Source organism: Alosa alosa, chromosome 22, assembly GCF_017589495.1.
Source record: "Alosa alosa isolate M-15738 ecotype Scorff River chromosome 22, AALO_Geno_1.1, whole genome shotgun sequence".
Taxonomy (NCBI): domain Eukaryota; kingdom Metazoa; phylum Chordata; class Actinopteri; order Clupeiformes; family Clupeidae; genus Alosa; species Alosa alosa.
The window spans coordinates 2,128,676-2,147,239 of NC_063210.1; the positions used below are offsets into that span (position 1 = coordinate 2,128,676).

Here is an 18,564-nt window from a genome sequence, read left to right on the forward strand (position 1 = left end):
TAGTAGTAGTAGTAGTAGTAGTAGTAGTAGTAGTAGTAGTAGTAGTAGTAGTAGTAGTAGCAGTAGTAGTAGTAGTAGTAGTCATTGTCACATACAATTACAAGCCTCAGATGTGTCCTTAAATATGTTCACAAAGAACACCTCTCAAAGAAATTAGTATATTACCTTACACATTACAAATAATTAGCACATACATAAAAGTATATTATCAGGGACATACATTTAAAAATGCTTTTAAAATATGACTTTCTCATTTTTCACCATTGTTTTAGGAGCATAGTCCCTAACAAGACTTGAATCATGGGTCTTGGGTTGCCATGAGTCATGCCATGGGATGCTTGAACATTGGTTATATTATTTACTTTTGGCCTTGTAGCTGACTAATAACAACTTTACTTTGTATATGTCTATCACACTAAAGCTATTTACAAGCAATGCTGTGCCTCAATCACAGACTTCCACAGGAAAGACATAACATGATAGGCACCCTTTAATTAAAGGCTTTTCCACCAGTATAACCAATGTCAGTGTCTTGCATGTCTTGCACTTGGCACTCCAGATAAATGATGCACGGCAACAGTGTCATTTATTATTGTAGAACTTTAAAACCGCTGACTCATTACTTAGTCAAACTTCTCGATATCTCCCTACACCACAAGCAGCCAGAAAGGGAAGGGAAGTAACTTTACAGGTAGAGATATCAAATGGGAATTTGGAAAGGATAATGGAGGAGGTATGCGCAAAAAGACTGATTAAACAATGCCTCTGTCATTTAATTCAAGCTTTTAATTCATTAGTCACCATTGTCCCCCAATGCATTATTCATCCAATTTTTCAAATGGCTCCTGAAAAAAAGATACTCCTGAAGGCTTTGAAAAAGGCTGAGAGGAACCTGAAATTAATGTTTTCCTCCAAGATAACTATTTCATAGGTGAATAAAACACCAAGTAATAGAAATAACTATTCTTAATCTCTGTTCGCAGGAATGATTTTGTTACAGTAATTTCCTGCCTGTGTATTAGCCACATTGTGTATAAACCGCAGGACAGTGTTTCTTTTTTTTTTAAGTATATATTTTTTGGCCTTTTTATGCCTTTAACGACAGGACAGTGAAGAATGACACGAAGCGAGTGGGAGAGAGAGAGAGAGTAGGGGTGGGATCCGGAAAGGACCACGGGGCGGGAATCGAACCCGGGTCGCCGGCGTACGGTGCAGGTGCCCCAGCCAGTCGCGCCATAGCCGGAGACTGCAGGACAGTGTTTTATGCAAGTTAAAAAACAAACAAACATTAATACCATATTAACTACCCCCGTGTATTAAACTCATAGATGAAAAAAATTTGCAAAATCAATGTATAAACCGCGGCTAATAGTTGGGAAATTATGGTACATGTATTACACAATGTCCTAATAGGATCTGAGCGAGCGACCGTCTATGTATGTCTGTCTACACTGAATCCATTAAATATGCCCTTCTATTGCACCATATTTCATTCATCCAAAATAGCAGAGCAACGAGAGCAACAGAAAGAAAATAGAAACGGGTCGTCCGACAAAAGTTCTCTCAAAACGTTGTGTTGCATCGCGCTGCTCGCATCGCTTGCAGTTTGGACACAACAATGTAATTAAACAAATTTTATCACTAATGTTTGCTCTCATCGCATCCTGTCTGGACATGTTGTTAGGCTGTGAATGATATGTCTTCTTTCCCCAGTGTTGTCAAAGGACTTTTTGTAAATAAATAAAATGGTATTACTTTTTTACTTGAAATCTGTAACTGATAAACAATAATAAAATGGTATTACTTTTTTACTTGAAATCTGTAACTGATAAACAATAATAAAATGGTATTACTTTTTTACTTGAAATCTGTAACTGATAAACAATAATAAAATGGTATTACTTTTTTACTTGAAATCTGTGACTAATTAACATTGACTTGGCTTGGCTTGGCAAAACCCAGACCTGTCATTTGCCATCATTGTCCATGTCAATTTCTGTGTCATGTTACTATCAATGGTAATTGTCACTCTAAGCGCTTAGAATTTTAGATGCAATAACAGCTTACTGTCACAGGCTGCTGTTTGGTCATAGCATTACACTGATAATTAGTTTTAACGGATGATCAATACATTTTGGAGGCAAAGCCGATCTGAAGCCCTAACCATTACATCTACACCTACACCATTACAGAATCTTCACATTTGTTATCCTGACATGGTACAGTCCTGTGAGAATTCCCAAAAAGCGCATCAGCTCTAAATGGGCAGTCATTTCAAATTAGCCCTCTGGCATCCGTCCATGCCCTGAGGGTTGAGATCATATGGAGCCATAAGCTCGTACCATTCCATGAGGCCAGCATTTTAGAGTCCAGGTGGGGTGGGGGTCGTGCTCTTCTCACTTCAGCCAGCTTGGTCCTGCTGCTGGCCAGAATCTCATTAACCCTCTCCACATCCAGGCCAAACTGGGTTGCTGTGAGCTCCTCAGAGTAGCGGACAATGAGCACATTCTGGCCCAGGAGCTCCCCGTGTGGATCCTACCCTCAGAGTCAACACAAAGTCTGCTATTAAACATCTCTTCATAATGCATACATCCACATCTGAGAGTCAACACAAAGTCTGCTATTAAACATCTCTTCATAATGCATACATCCACATCTGAGAGTCAATAGAAAGTCTGCTATTAAACATCTCTTCATAATGCATACATCCACATCTGAGAGTCAATACAAAGTCTGCTATATCTGAGAGTCAACACAAAGTCTGCTATTAAACATCTCTTCATAATGCATACATCCACATCTGAGAGTCAATACAAAGTCTGCTATTAGACATCTCTTCATAATGCATACATCCACATCTGAGAGTCAACACAAAGTTTGCTATTAAACATCTCTTCATAATGCATACAGTGCATCCACATCTGAGAGTCAACACAAAGTCTGCTATTAAACATCTCTTCATAATGCATACATCCACATCTGAGAGTCAATACAAAGTCTGCTATTAAACATCTCTTCATAATGCATACATCCACATCTGAGAGTCAATACAAAGTCTGCTATTAAACATCTCTTCATAATGCATGCATCCACATCTGGAAATTAGGCATTCAAGATACTCAGCAACTTTGTGGTTGTGTTGTGCCTGAATATTGTCTAATGTCTACCCATTAATGTCTTGGAGAATACACACACACACACACACACACACACACACACACACACACACACACACACACACACACACACACACACACACACACACACACACACACCTGCTCAGGCTCCACGTTGCCTTGCTCTTTGACGCCATAGTGGTGCATGAAGATATCTGCCTTGGTGGCACCACCAGTGGCACCTTCTACGATCTCAGACAGCAGCTGTCTAATCTCTGCAGCAGTCCACACGCAGAAAGCCCCCTCTTTCTTCTCACTGGATTCAGGCGTGGGCAGAGAATCCGCATCCTCTGCACTGTAGAAGCCCCCAGACTGCAGAGATTAGCATAAAGAGGAATATAGGATCTGTCACTGGGATATCCCCTAAAACACTATTTGGGGGCTTACATTATTAATCCAGAATGAACAAATGTAATTTAAAATTATCAATAAAACAGATGACTCATGACATTTCATGTCAACAACAGTCTAAAAACAGAAGATATAAAATGTATGGCACTTGATATCACAAGCTCCCATGCTGGCATACTAGCTAGGCAAAGGCAGACTGTAGACTGCAGTGCTGAAAAGACAGCTGTTTAAGATGCTTTATGGATGCTTTTGACTAAACTAGTGAGCTAATAACTACAGCACACTTGCCATACACATATCAACCATAAAACAGCTGACTGATGAAAACTGATGCATTTTGGAAAAATATTTGCGGAATGTAGTGGAAAAGATGTTTGACTTTTTCAAGGGGATTTCATCCCTAGACCAGTATAGTGTGCCATATGTCATGAAATATAACTGCCAAGGGATTTTCTTGTTATTTGTATCAATATGTCGGTTCAATTATGGAGTTGACATTTTCTGTCATGTTATGGTCATGGTAAGAACATGCTTTTCATCTTGTACGCCACACTATATAGAATGTGGTTGTGAGCAGCCACAGGGAGCAAGTGGAGGGCAACAGGCAGTGGACTGACAAGTCCTAGAGCAGACACGTGGCCGTGTTCTGGACCATGTGTGTTCACATGCAGGCAGACCTATTAGGCCCACTCTGCCCATTATGAAATCAAATATAGTCTTTTTGACATCAATTTTATTGATTTTGTCGCCCGGATTATACGTGTGATAGGTCATGCAGAATCAAGAGTACACACATACACAGTATGCAATAGAAATAACTATTCTTAATCTCTGTTCGCAGGAATGATTTTGTTACAGTAATTTCCTGCCTGTGTATTAGCCGCATTGTGTATAAACCGCAGGACAGTGTTTTTTTTTTTTTTTTTGGCCTTTTTATGCCTTTAATGACAGGACAGTGAAGAATGACAGGAAGTGAGTGGGAGAGAGAGAGTAGGGGTGGGATCCGGAAAGGACCACAGGGCGGGAATCGAACCCGGGTCGCCGGCGTACGGTGCAGGTGCCCCAGCCAGTCGCACCACAGCCGGGGCCTGCAGGACAGTGTTTTATGCAAGTTAAAAAACAAACAAACATATTAATACCATATTAACTACCCCCGTGTATTAAACTCATAGATGAAAAAAATTTGCAAAATCAATGTATAAACCGCGGCTAATAGTTGGGAAATTACGGTGCATGATATGCTCTGTATTACACAATGTCCTAATAGGATCTGAGCGAGCGACCGTCTATGTATGTCTGTCTACACTGAATCCATTAAATATGCCCTTCTATTGCACCATATTTCATTCATCCAAAATAGCAGAGCAACGAGAGCAACAGAAAGAAAATAGAAACGGGTCGTCCGACAAAAGTTCTCTCAAAACGTTGTGTTGCATCGCGCTGCTCGCATCGCTTGCAGTTTGGACACTCCAATTAAAAACAATGTAATTAAACAAATTGTATCACTAATGTTTGCTCTCATCGCATCCTGTCTGGACATGCTGTTAGGCTGTGAATGATATGTCTTCTTCTTTCCCCAGTGTTGTCAAAGGACTTTTTGTAAATAAATAAAATGGTATTACTTTTTTACTTGAAATCTGTAACTGATAAACAATAATAAAATGGTATTACCTTTTTACTTGAAATCTTTTTGACATCAATTTTATTGATTTTGTCGCCCGGATTATACGTGTGATAGGTCATGTGGAATCAAGAGTACATACATACACCGTATGCATTTGACCTGAATATACATGCAGGCAGGGACAGTTCGGCTGCACTATAGTATACTGTAGTGCAGGGTTTGACAGTTTGTCCTAGACCACAGAATGACTGTGATAATGTAGTGGTGCGGTGTGTTCACAATCAGGTATATGAATACTAGCAAAGACCCAAAGCGATAAAAGCTCAAACTCAAAGATTAGAAAGAGTAATGTCTGCATACAACACATCAGCCTTGTTCTACCAGTACACATTCCTTGTGTTCACTGTGGTCAGGAACCATTCCAGTGAATTCAAATTGGACTTGGACACAGTAAATGAATGTTGATCCAAACTGAAAATGATGTAATCAGCTAATCATATACAATGATATACAAGAAGTGTTATTTTTATGTTAATATGTTTCTCACTGAGGTTTTAAAGCAGTTTGGCGAAATGTCTGCTTTTTCCACTGGAAGATGATCATAACTGAACAAAACTACAGAGACAGTGAGTAAAATATCTTAAATGGCATATGGCAACCTTATTCAAAAAGCTTTGTAAAATACTGATCTAAATGCGCCATCTTTGATGGTTTCCATGTTGTAGTTGCCAAGATGACACCAGAAGATTAATAACAGAAACTAAGAAATTTAAAAAGGAGCAATATTCATCATCACAGGCATATCTTTGGGGGTGGCAGTGAGCAAGCTACTCTAATTTTAGGAATATTCATATACATATTATCTGCAATATTAAGCCATCAGCTCCCCACTGCCTCTCTTAAATTACAAGTGCAAAATCATGGGCCAAATATGTGGAGCTCCTGGAACCCTCTTATTTTTTATCATTACAATATCTAACATATCACTGTTTATATTACAGTACATTAATACTGTACCTACTTTGTGCTAAATTGCTTATGTTACAGTATTAATCCACTTTGTAAATAGAGAATATACTCTATAAAAGAATATCTTTACTTCAGTACAAAAAATGTTCAGAACTAAATAAAAAACAGAGACAATCTCCTATCGTCCTTCCATATTATGTTGTAAAAAGCAAAAGAACACTTGCCTCTAATCATAATCCTTCCCCACTGGATTACCTGGTATGACAATTATACTATATAAAAAATAAGACATTAATTATTCCATTATTTTTTGAACAAAAATGACCACTGGTGAATGTGCCTTATATTACCATGTTTTCTTAACGTAGAATTACTCTATAAATCATGGAAAACATAATCATAACCAATATAGTTAGTCTAAATTGTGACCTCTACATGTAAGGGTAGGCCAATTCATCACCACACTATGGTTTGGCCATTGTGTTCCTTCTACAGTACAGAAATGAGTTGACCTCAAAACGAGGGGCTTTGGCTATGTGGGAGATGTTCAGCAATCTGTCGCCAGTGGTACGGTGCCGCGTCAGCAGGGGCTAACAGACGCCGGCACTAATGAGGGGGAAGATGGCTCACCTTGTCACTCAGATCCCGAGAGACATAGAGCAGCACGTCACGAGCCACATCTGCAAAAAACTGTTCCTTGGACACCTGTGGCCAACCCAACCAAAGAGACATATGTCTTAATGTAGCCTTTCAAGTCAAATGTAAGCTAATATGATATGCCCTTAGAAAACCCTACTTCTTACCAAAGAATACAATACATTATTTTTTAAAAAGTGTATAGCGGAGAATGAATGCTTGGAAAACAAACAAACTGGGGCATTCCCTTCCCACCCAATAAAATGAACCTTCAAGCTTTATGCTGAATAAGTGTGTTAGTCTAGGTTGTGATCTATGACTATCCAGAATGAAGACACATACAGATGCACATAAACAAACACACCTGGTAAGCTGTGATGTAGGCCACCGCCAGCTGGGCCTGATCGTACAACATCTTCTCAAAGTGGGGCACATGCCAAGAGGAATCTGTGGAGTAACGGTGAAAACCCTGAGAAAACAGAGAAGGAAGGGGAGGGAGAGAGAAAGCACAAGAGATGGAGGGAGAGTCTTATTGAAAGTACAAAATGAAAGTAAAATAGGAGAAAACATCAGTCAAAGTTTAATAAATCTAGAACTTTTATAGATGGTGTATTACACTATAGTAGCCTACTGTAATACTATAATATAATACCCTTGCATTGGGGGTGACAAGGACAAGATTTCACATTCTGTTATTGTGAAATGATTAAATATGTTAAATTGATAAGATCTCATCACAGTTCAAACAATTCAAGTGTAATTGTCTTCAAGCTATTTAATGCATAAGACTTATGGGCCTGATAAACACACATCAAAGCCATTCAAAATCAACCCAGTCTCACTCCCTACTCGTCAAAGGTCTGACGCATGGTCAAGGGTTCTTGGCGTCAAATTCCAACGAGAAAGGTGTACCTTCTGCTAGGCTTGGGAATCGGTTCCAGTTTCCGGTTTGGAGCCGGTTCCAAACGTTCCGATCCATCGGAATCGTACACATCCACACGTTAACTAACGATTCCGAACATCCATAACCACGTCGCAGCACGATGTCACAGTATGCGGAATTTAAAAATGTTGAAGCATTCAACTTCTGCAGTGTTTCCCCTACAATGTAGTCAGCAGCTTCAAAACAATTGCCTAATTAAAAAAAAAAAAAAAAAAAAAACGCATAGTGAACCGGGGAACAGCTGCAGTTCCTTCAGGTTTGATGTCAACAAATAATAGTAGGCTAACGTTGAAGGCGCAGTCAGGGATTCCACAGGAGATCACGTTTGTTTGTGTTTATGTTTAATTTTATCAGCAGACATCAGCAAAAAAACGTAGCCTACATTATGTTAACCAATGAACCAAATTAAACACGACATCGAGGTAGCTCGCCCATACCTTCAGTAGCCTAGCCTATTCCAGATAAATTCCATGCATTGTTTTGTTTTTGTTTGTTATACAGTCAATGCTTTCAAGCCCTGTGTTGCTAACATACCTAGGCTGTGCAACTAAGGTCTAGCCTATTGGTGGGTTTAACTGAATTTCGGTTATAGGATATGCAACCATTTACATCTGGAGATAGTTTGTAATTTCCTGTAGGGCTCACCGAAATCATAGAAATGATACAAGACACTTATCTCCTATAATCCAAGATAGATTTGCTTCGAGTTGTTAGGCTTTTGAGCATTTATTTTACCAAACGACATGGAAAACACATGGATAATATATTTCATCCACATATCCTTATGCACCATGCACAACAACGCTACTAAGTTAGCTTAAAACCGTGAGAATCAAGCAAGCCTCACAACCTTAAAGTGACAGGCACTCAATTCGACCTGCACAGCACCAATACAGTGTAATGACATGAAAGAGAAGTCTATATAGTTTATACAGTGCTGTGCAAAAGTTAAGACACCATGATAAAATTGGCTAAAAGGAGGAATATAAATCAAAATGAGGAAAAAACAAGCCTTTAAGGACATCGTTTTTTTGTGAATGTATCATGTATCGTAAATAAATAAATGTTATTATATAAATACCGTATTTTCCGGACTATAAGTCGCTCCTGAGTATAAGTCGCATTAGTCAAAAAATGCGTCATGAACAGGAAAAAAACATATATAAGTCGCACCGGACTATAAGTCGCATTTATTTAGAAATGTATTTCACAAAATCCAAAACCAAAAACAGAGACTATGTAACTGGATTATTGAGGCCAAAAAGATTAATGTTAATGAAGACGAAAGAGTGAAGGCAGCCAAGAGGAGGGCAGGAAGGTAATTGCAAAGCAAAAGATTCACTGAAAGAAAATAACATGTGGTACACCAAAATGTATCTAAAATGTGGAGAATACAATGTAATCAAGCATTTTGGGCGATGTGGAGTCACAAGCTGGCAGCAGATTAAATGCTCACAAGAGAGAAAAAGATGGAGTTTTAGACGTGACTGAAGCAAGCCAGGCTATAGGCCTATAGGCCCAACGGTAAAGCAATTTACAAAAGATTCACTGAACAAAAATGCTGATATGATACATGAAAATTTTGCTAAAAATGTGGAGAATGCAATGCAATCAAGCATTTTGGGCGATGTGGAGTCACAAGCTGGCAGCAGATGAAATGCTCACGATAGAGAAAAAGACGGTTTTAAAAGGACGTGACCGAAGCTGAGGCAAGCCAGGCAATAGGCCTATAGGCCCGATGGTAATTGTAAAGCAATTTACAAAAGATTCACTGAACAAAAATGCTTATATGGTACATGAAAATTTAGCAAAAAATGTGGAGAATGCAATGCAATCAAGTATTTTGGACGATGTGGAGAGACAAGCCGGCAGCAGATTAAATGCTTGAGAGAGAAAAATATGTGGTTTTAAAAGGACGTGCAGACCGAAGTGCAGCAAGCAGGTGATAGCCTATTTAGAAATTTATTTCACAAAATCCAAGACTAAGAACAGACAGACTATGTAACTGGACAAATTGAGGCAAAAAATATTGAGAATTCTACAGGGAATGTTGAAGACGAAGGAGTGAATAGTGCAAAAGCAATTTACAAAAGATTCACTGAACAAAAATGCTGATGTGGTACATGAATTTTTAGCTTTTAGTGGAGAATGCAATGCAATCAAGCATTTTGAACGATATAGGCTATTGGCACAAGCTGGCAGCAGAACAAATGCTCGCCGAGAGAGCGAGAGAAAAAAAGATGCGCATTTAAAACCAGGGCCTAAATTTCCATTCTAAAGAAGGACAGTCGTATTGCTTCTTTAATGAGGGCAACAGTTTCAGCTGTGCAAACATAATTACAAAAGGCTTATCTAATGAACAGTTAGTTAGCCTTTTAAAATTCTAAACTTGAGCCCCATTTACACACAAGATAAAGGCTAAAGTTGAATCAGCAAACACTGCACCTGCAATGTAGTGCGATACACACTTTTCTTCTGTGTGAAAACAAGCCAATTGGTAAGCGGGTTTGAGAAGGGCAGATTTACCCGCTATACTAATAATATGAGACATTTTTTTGAGACATTCAGCCTTGCTTCAGGCAATGTTCGGGCATGTTTCTTGGTTGCAAATTAATGTTAGTTGCTAAAACTGTGCTTTTGTTAGCTTGCATTGTTCACAATATCTAGCAGATGCTACTTAGTTTAAAACACTCTTGAATACATCTTTAAAATTAGAGCTTACAGTAGAGCCACAGTGCTTCAATCACAGCATAAGCAATCTTAGATGTCTTGAAAGGCACTTTATACTGTATATAAAATGCATTATTATTATTATTAATATAAGGGAAAGGGTTAAAAGGATGCTTGTGCAGCTCTGCTGCTTGGTCAGTTCATAAACACACTAGTAACTGCCACTGGTTAAGAAATACAGTAGCTAGCAAAGATTGGAGATACATAGCAAAGATTAAATCTCGCAGTCATACAACTTCAATGGAGAGAAGTGAAGCCTATTTGAACCAGTTTCCTGGGCATCGTTTATATCACAAGCTCAGTTTGGTGACATAGACGTGACATTGAACAACAGACTGTCACACAGTCACTCATCTAGTAGCCACACCCAGAATATTAAGAACGTGCTTTGAGTTAAAGTGCAGCTTTTGGAAGGTGATTTGTTCCAACATAGTGCCAATCCAACAAAATATCACTTAATAGTTTTTTTTTTTTCCGAATACTTTCTAATTCTCTATAGCTTTAAATGAAAAAGCCTGTAATAAATACAATTTAGAAAACCATTTATTACGGGGTCATAGAGTGAGATACAAGGTAAGGTATCAGTCGTACGATGTTGTATTTCTTTGGAAATAAACTGTGGTCACATAAAGGCTTAAAACGCTTTAGATGTAAAGTTATTTGATGTCAAAGTGACGTCCAAATGAATGGGGGTCAATGTAATGGAATGCTAACTCTAAGTGGTCATTTATCAACCTCAGACCCTACCATTAGTGGTACCCTTTCTGAACGGTCTACCCTTTGCAATAATAGCTAGAATAGTTTGTAGCAAAGATAATACACCTGACCTTGCATGTTTACTCTTGAAAGATTGCAGAGACGTGAACCCGTTAAATGCCTTCGTGTGAGAACAGAGGAGACCTGTTACTTTATCATTACGGGGGAGCGTGTGAGAACGCAAAAAAACGATGATTTTTTTCTTTCTTTTCTTTTCTGAGTGAGGCTTTGTATTAGCAGACAGAGTGCGCCTTTGGATGGATGGTAGCTAATAAAAGGCCTCTGTCACTTACACCTACTGTACAGATATTGCATTAAGAATCAACCATTCCTGTTACAATGGTCACTTGCAACATTCATGTCTACACCATACTACTGATTGATCAGGTGCTATTTTAATGTGGCTTTAATGTGGCTTTTTCTTCAAAACAAGGAGATTTCAAAGTGACCCCAAACATTTGAACAGTAGCATAAGGAAAAAAAATTGTGTTGTGTTCATTATGAAACAGTATCTAGAAGATTAAGACTGCACATAGTTTTCATTTTATCCACTAGTACCACAGATCATATTATGGTGACAAACGTGTAAGATATAAAGGATGCCTTTTAAAAAGGTGGAGAGAGGAGAGCAGAGGAGTGGGGCATATTCTTGAAACAAATAAAGATGATCCAGTCCAATAAGATCCAATAAGACTCACGCATTATGTCATTGCCTAAATCATCGCAATACCATACTTGTGCTGGTTCTCTCTTCAATCACTTGGTGGGTGCTTTTTAGATTTTGCAAGTGCTACTCTTGCCCCATCTGCTGGCAAGTTAGTTTTGGTTTCCTAAATTGACAAAAATGACAAATAATCAAGCTGTGGGTAAACTCATTAAGTATGAAAAGGCAAAATGGTCACACCCTTCTCATTTTAAAATGGACTTTTATGCTTTGACTGTATGTATGAGTGTCTGATGGTATGTCTGCCCTGAGTTTAAATTTGCTGTCTTTTTTGTAGTTGTTGTAATCCTTCACCTTACATTTCAGATTAGTGAACTGTACATGTTGTGATCCATGTGATGTTTTGATTACCTGTGCCACGTGGTCATGGACGCCCCCGAGTGCCATCATACGAAGAGTGTGCAAGGCCATCTCCAAGGCCTCTGCGCCCTCAGAGGTAGTGCGGTTCTCCGCCCAGAATGACATCAGGAACATCAGATTCACTGTGAAGTAGGAAAATTCATGTGCCATCAGTGCCTGCAGTCAAACGTCTGCTCAGTTTCCTTCAAATTGTCACTATCTGGGACTGAACAAACAAAACATGCTGATATAATGTAGCCATTTTTAATAACTTGGTTACCTGGTGAAGGGAACTTAGGTGCTTCTCTAAATCCTCCATAGTCTTCATCATAGGAATGAGCCAACTGTTGGAAACATCTGTTGGCAACATCAGGGCCTGAGGGAGGTGTTTGACCTTCATTAGCTGCAATGGTGGTTCCCTTCCTGAGGGCCTCTAGTGCTCTCTCCCCACTGGACTCTAGCGCCTCTCTGTTCCCCTGCCACTACAGCACATACCACAGAAAGACAGTATGAGGAAAATAAAAACTATGGCTACTCGCTAGTGTTACAAGCTACTGCAAGTTTATCTATACACTGCCTACTCAAACATAGTATGACAAAAACATGTATCCATTTTAAACCTTGCATTAACACATTTTCCACAATTAGGCCATGGTGGGACAGCTTTTGCGTATTAAAAACAGATGGGAATATGTCAATATCTCATCACCGGGTAGTGACAAACCACATTGTCAAACCACATTAGGAGGAGGATATTTTGACTACAGTCAACAAAAATATGTTATGTCATTCTGCAAACAACTAGATAAGCCGAAGGGTGTCTACTGGCTGCCAAATTTGATGTTCATATGGTTTTAGTGGGGGCATATTTTAATCAAAATACCGGCAAAAACATACAAAGGTATCGTCCAGATACAGTATGGCAACATTTGATAATAACAGGATATATCTGGCTCATTAATATTTTGTTGTTCTACAATGCTCTCCATAATCTGTATAATTACAACCTGTTCCAAAATTCGCGAGAGAATGGTTTTCAGTCCAGGTCTCCGCCCACTGTCCCTAGGAGGAAAGTATGTCCCTCCAATGAAGGGTCGGAGATCAGGCGTAAGCCACACACTCATTGGCCATCCTCCACCTCCGCTTGTTGCCTAGTGGGAAAGCCAAAAACTCCCATCACCATGAATCACTGTCTCAGCTTTTACATGTCAGTGGTACCAAGATGAGCCTGCACAGAGATTGTATTACTCTAAACTTTTTATGAACAATATATCACCAATATATCTTATTTTAACTAGATCTAAAGCATTCATAACGCATTCATAATGGTATAAATATAAACTAAACTGTTCACCAAATAAATAAACTGTAAGCATGTACAATATTAAAGACTGTCTAGGACTGCACAATTTGGGAAAAATATCTAATTCCGAGATTTCTGACAGATATTGTGATTGCGATTAGCACTATGATTTTTGAAAGTCAATCAATTGATTCAGTTCAATATTCCAAATGTCTCTTTAATTTGTGCCACCCCTGATTGGTGAGCATGCCTGGTGCAGAAGAAGCACAGCACCCCCGACCGACTGTGAAGCTCAGCAATCAATTTCTGTGCCCTTCACGCACTACGCAAACGCTCGATGGTGTTTTATGCCCCCAACGTCGTCTTCCAGGCAGCGCTGCCACCGCTGACTTAAAGGCACCTAATCCTAACCCCAACCCTAAACTTAACCCATGGCTAACCCTAGTGCCTTCCAGGCAGCGCTGCCTTGAAGACAACGTTGGGGGCATAAAACACCATCGAGCCTACACACACCCACCAACCAGAAGTGCCTTTGTTTGGATGAAATTAATATAAAAGAAATGTGACAAAATTAACTGTACATGACTAGCGATTGGGACTTTTGCGATTGGGTAATGGCATTGGTTCATACTGCGATTACGATTACTATTGCAATAATTGTGCAGCCTGTGATTAGTCTCGCTACCAGACCAAGCTCAATCTTTTAAGATTTAACATAGGTCTGGGGAGTCGATCAATTTGTTTGCTAATTTAAAAAAGACATTGAGCATCGTCAAAAGGTTAAAGGGAATTGGATTGACAGTCGTGAGAGAGACTTTGCCGTCGGTTCTCTATTGTCATCGTGTTAAATCTGCCAAAAGCGTGCCAGGTAGATAAGCCAGTTTGTGATTGGTCCCGGCAAAATGTTAACGGAAGCAGCAGAGAAAGATGCACAGGTTTCCAACCTGAGCTGCAGGGCGCAAAAAACATCGCTGGCAGATCAGGCTGGGTTTACCCAGTCTAGTTTGTGATCAAAGCTCAAGACAACATTAGAAAAGAAAACTCCAGTTGTCCAAAAACAATTTCAACACCACTCTCATCTTTTATTATATTCAAATTATTGGCAATTAAAGTCTCCTGTCTTTTTTGTGGCTGAGTATCAACTTGACTGTCTCCTTTCCTTAACAAACAGTTTGCACCAGAATAATGTATGTATTCATTCATAATTGTATTGTTTTTGTTTTTTGTTTTTTTAATAGATGTAACGCTAATGCATTTGAAAGTAGTATTAAATGTATTTATGAACATTTTCTATTACCCTAGAAATCCAGAGTTCTCGCGACAGCAGAATGGAATTGTCTCTGCGAGACATTCTGGCAAAGAGCAATGATGCACGTTACTTTTACCCCAACATTCCGGGGAACCAGCTAAACTGATGAAGACAGCGCTGCAACGTTGGAGGACAGTACACATTGGTCGTAGTGTTATCCGATTGCGTTGAAGTCCGAAATCATTCAGAGTAAACATGGTCTAGTGTTATCCAATTGTGTGCAGTGAGATTTTTAAATGCATGCTTGTTGCCGCCCCTCGAGTTAGGCCATTACATTGTTCTTGGCCAGACCCTTAATCTTTCTAGATTATCAGGTTCTGGATTTTCCAGGCAAATTTTTTATCGCGAAGAATCAAGCAAACAAAACATCCAAATCTTCACCTGCACGAATGTCATGTAAACCTTGTCGACATCTGGTCTCTCTTCTCTATCCACCTTAATGCACACAAAATGTTCACTGAGGATTTTCCCTATCTCCTCATCCTCAAAAGACTCCCTCTCCATCACATGGCACCAGTGGCATGTGGAGTAACCAACTAAAACGGAAAAAAATTCATGTAAATAGTATGCAGGACGTTACACTTTGTAGTGCTTTTAAAGCACTACCAGGCAATTTCCCGTACATGGATTAAACCTAGTCCTAGTCTAAAAGCTTTCAGTGGAGATTTTCATTACTTTTAGTCTAGGACTCGGCTTAATCAATGCACGGGAAACTGTCCCTACAATATTACAAATTGGAAAGTGGTCTAAAAAATGTTGCTAGTAGAGAAACAAAATGGCACCTATCTGAATAAAAGAGCAATAGCATTCATAACAATAACCCTTCAGTGTCAACATTGTGATCTCCTCGTTTTAAAATCTCACCTGACAAGAATATGGGCTTGTCTTCACTTTTAGCTTTCTCAAAAGCTTCCTGGCCCCAAGGAAACCTAGCAACAGAACGTTTCATCCATGTTCAAACACAAAACTCTCTTCAGCTACAAGAACAAAGTAAAACTTTGTGTTCTGTCAGAAACTAAGGTTCACATTCTGATGTACAATAAGTGGTCTCACCAGTCCACAGGATTGTGTGCATGCTGTAAGAGGTAGGGTGACTTCTCTTTACTCAGGCGGTTAGAGTATTTGTAAGGGCTTGGAGATGAGGTACCAGGTCCCTCCCCACCTGACGCCATACTGAAGGAAACTACTCCAGCTGCCCTGTAAAGAGACAACACATTTTTAACACCAGATCTATTAGCTTCATGCATCAAAAATATCACGCCATTCACACCTAACTATCTTCAACTAAATCTTCAAACTAAAATGTCTTCCATGTTGTTATATCAAGGTATCTAAGTTGTTAACTTTGACTGACATGCACACTCAGAGGGCGTACTTTTAGAGGGAGAAAAACAACATCAAGTATTTTGCTCCGTGGTGTGGCCACAACATACACTATTACCTTTATTGAGCAAATTAAATGTCTAATGTTTCCCATATCTTAATGGAAGCCATTGTAGAGTAGCACAGAGAATCATATGCTACAGTCCTTGGTGTCCAAGAAAGTCGATAGAGAGTATAAGAAAAATCAACAGAAAAAAGTGCTTGTTCCTAGGATTTACCTCAAGACAATGGAGCAGTATGCATATTAATGACCAAAGAAGATATTGAAAAAGGTGGGTCCTTTTTGTGACTTAATGAAGCCCATACGACTGAAAATGTCTAGACATTTTTCAAATGGCATTTCATTATTCTATAATGAGCTATTTCCATTATGCAACTGCTGGTAATCCATGCATTATGCCTCCATAGTGCTTTGCACAATATAGATAGATAGATACTTTATTGATCCCCAGGGGAAATTCAATATACAGGTGCTGGTCATATAATTAGAATATCATGAAAAAGATGATTTATTTCAGTAATTCCATTCAAAAAGTGAAACTTGTATACATTCATTCCAGACAGATATATTTCAAGTGTTTATTTATTTTAATTTTGATGATTATAACTGACACTTAATGAAAACCCCAAATTCAGTATCTCAGAAAATTAGAATATTGTGAAAAGGTTCAATATTGAAGACACCTGGTGCCACAAACACCTGCAAAGGCCTTTAAATGGTCTCTCTGTAATCATGGGAAAGACTGCTGACTTGACAGTTGTCCAAAAGACGACCATTGACACTTTGCACAAGGAGGGCAAGACACTAAAGGTCATTGCTAAAGAGGCTGGCTGTTCACAGAGCTCAGAGTTCACAGGGAAATGCTGTGTGAAGAGCGGATCTTGGTGGTAATGTGCATGCATGTTTAGATAACCTTTTTTAGCAGGTTTGGAGCAGGCAGGGTATATAGGCAGTAGGTACAAATGTGAACATTTCGATTCACATGGCATTTTTGCATTAATACCTACCACTGGGCAACTTAATTGGTAAGCCTACAGGAAGTGTAATAAAGGTCCAAAATAACGAGAACTTCTTCAACCTTGTTATTCTCTGCATGATCTAAAATACAACACCAAAGTGGGCAAACACAACTCAGAGTCATAAGTTAAAACATGCCCCGGAAATACAAAGGCTAGCTTCTCTGGCTAAGCGTTTCACACCGCAGCACAGCACAGGAGACAACAGCTGATGAAGTAACAGCGAGATTATCCTTAATTTAGGACAGGGAATGCTATTCATGGGAACATAATGTAACGAGGAAAATAATTACCGTTATATGACATTGTCGGCCACCTTGCCCGCTCATTAGGTTAGCATGCTAGCTTCTATATAAGTGGCACGTTTTGTGCCGTGTCAACCGATTAATTAACGTTACTAGCACAAACTTAGAAACATCAATAACCTTCATAAATTGTAAACAAACCAAAACCTAACGTTACTACAACCACCCTGTGGTACTTGTCCGTGTCGTAATGTTATGTTAAACATGTTACCATTCAAACTGTAAACAAGTTCACTTTTGGTTCAATTTACAGTAAATTATAAGTTATAACATAGGTAGTTTAACAACTAGCCATTAAGCAATTTAGCTGCAGAATGCTAGCTCTTGAGGGTTATGTTTGCCTTTATCACACAGCAGTCTGGGTCAAGGCTACAGCTAGCTAAATGGCTAGCTTGTAGACCAGTTTGTGTCTACTTACCTGTTGCGGGACGTCCTAAACCTGACGAGTACTGGAGATCTGTCATGGAATGGGATTTGTGCAATGTTACGTCCACGATTGATAACCAGAGAATGCGAATTTACCCTTCTAAAAACTGCATGGCTTAAAATCCGAGACGAATTGATATAGCTGGCTGAAGACGGTGCATGAGTACAGGCCAGCCTCAGCATATTGCATCGCCGCAGTCTTTTAACCCACTCTTGCCCAGGTTATATAAATATCTGCGGCTGTCCAAATGACTGAATGTTTTGCCGTTATGTTTGTGAAGTCGTGTGTGACAGGTGGCCGGCGTGCTTTCATTAATGCAGAGGGAGCAGTGATGTAGGCCTTCTCACAGCAAAATATGTCTGGCCCACTTTTGAGCCACTCCTTTGCCTCTGTGTTGGCCCACTTCTGGCTTGGTCTCCATCCCAAGAATGGCCCAATCACTGAAAACTGACACAACCAATTTGCTCGGGCCCATGTGTGGCACACACAGTCAATTTACTATTTTTGTTTCTGTTGGCCCAGGTGTGGCCCATGCATAGTAAAATGACTCTTATTGTTTCTCTGAGTGTCGG

The 18,564-nt window shown here is 39.4% G+C and overlaps 1 protein-coding gene across 1 annotated transcript in view; it reads right to left on the reverse strand.

Annotated features, from left to right (window-relative positions):
- spata20 (spermatogenesis associated 20) overlaps positions 1-18,454 on the reverse strand; it is a 39,635-nt gene extending 21,181 nt beyond the window's left edge. The window contains exons 1-11 of the mRNA XM_048232979.1: positions 17,984-18,454; positions 15,914-16,057; positions 15,725-15,789; positions 15,242-15,396; positions 13,256-13,399; positions 12,529-12,730; positions 12,261-12,391; positions 7,121-7,225; positions 6,751-6,825; positions 3,276-3,488; positions 2,343-2,535 (exon numbers count right to left, since the gene is read on the reverse strand). Of these exons, the coding sequence (XP_048088936.1) occupies positions 2,343-2,535; positions 3,276-3,488; positions 6,751-6,825; positions 7,121-7,225; positions 12,261-12,391; positions 12,529-12,730; positions 13,256-13,399; positions 15,242-15,396; positions 15,725-15,789; positions 15,914-16,057; positions 17,984-18,174 (1,618 nt within the window). The 5' untranslated portion in view covers positions 18,175-18,454. The remainder of the gene's footprint in view (positions 1-2,342; positions 2,536-3,275; positions 3,489-6,750; positions 6,826-7,120; positions 7,226-12,260; positions 12,392-12,528; positions 12,731-13,255; positions 13,400-15,241; positions 15,397-15,724; positions 15,790-15,913; positions 16,058-17,983) is intronic.
- Between the last annotated feature and the right edge of the window lie 110 nt (positions 18,455-18,564).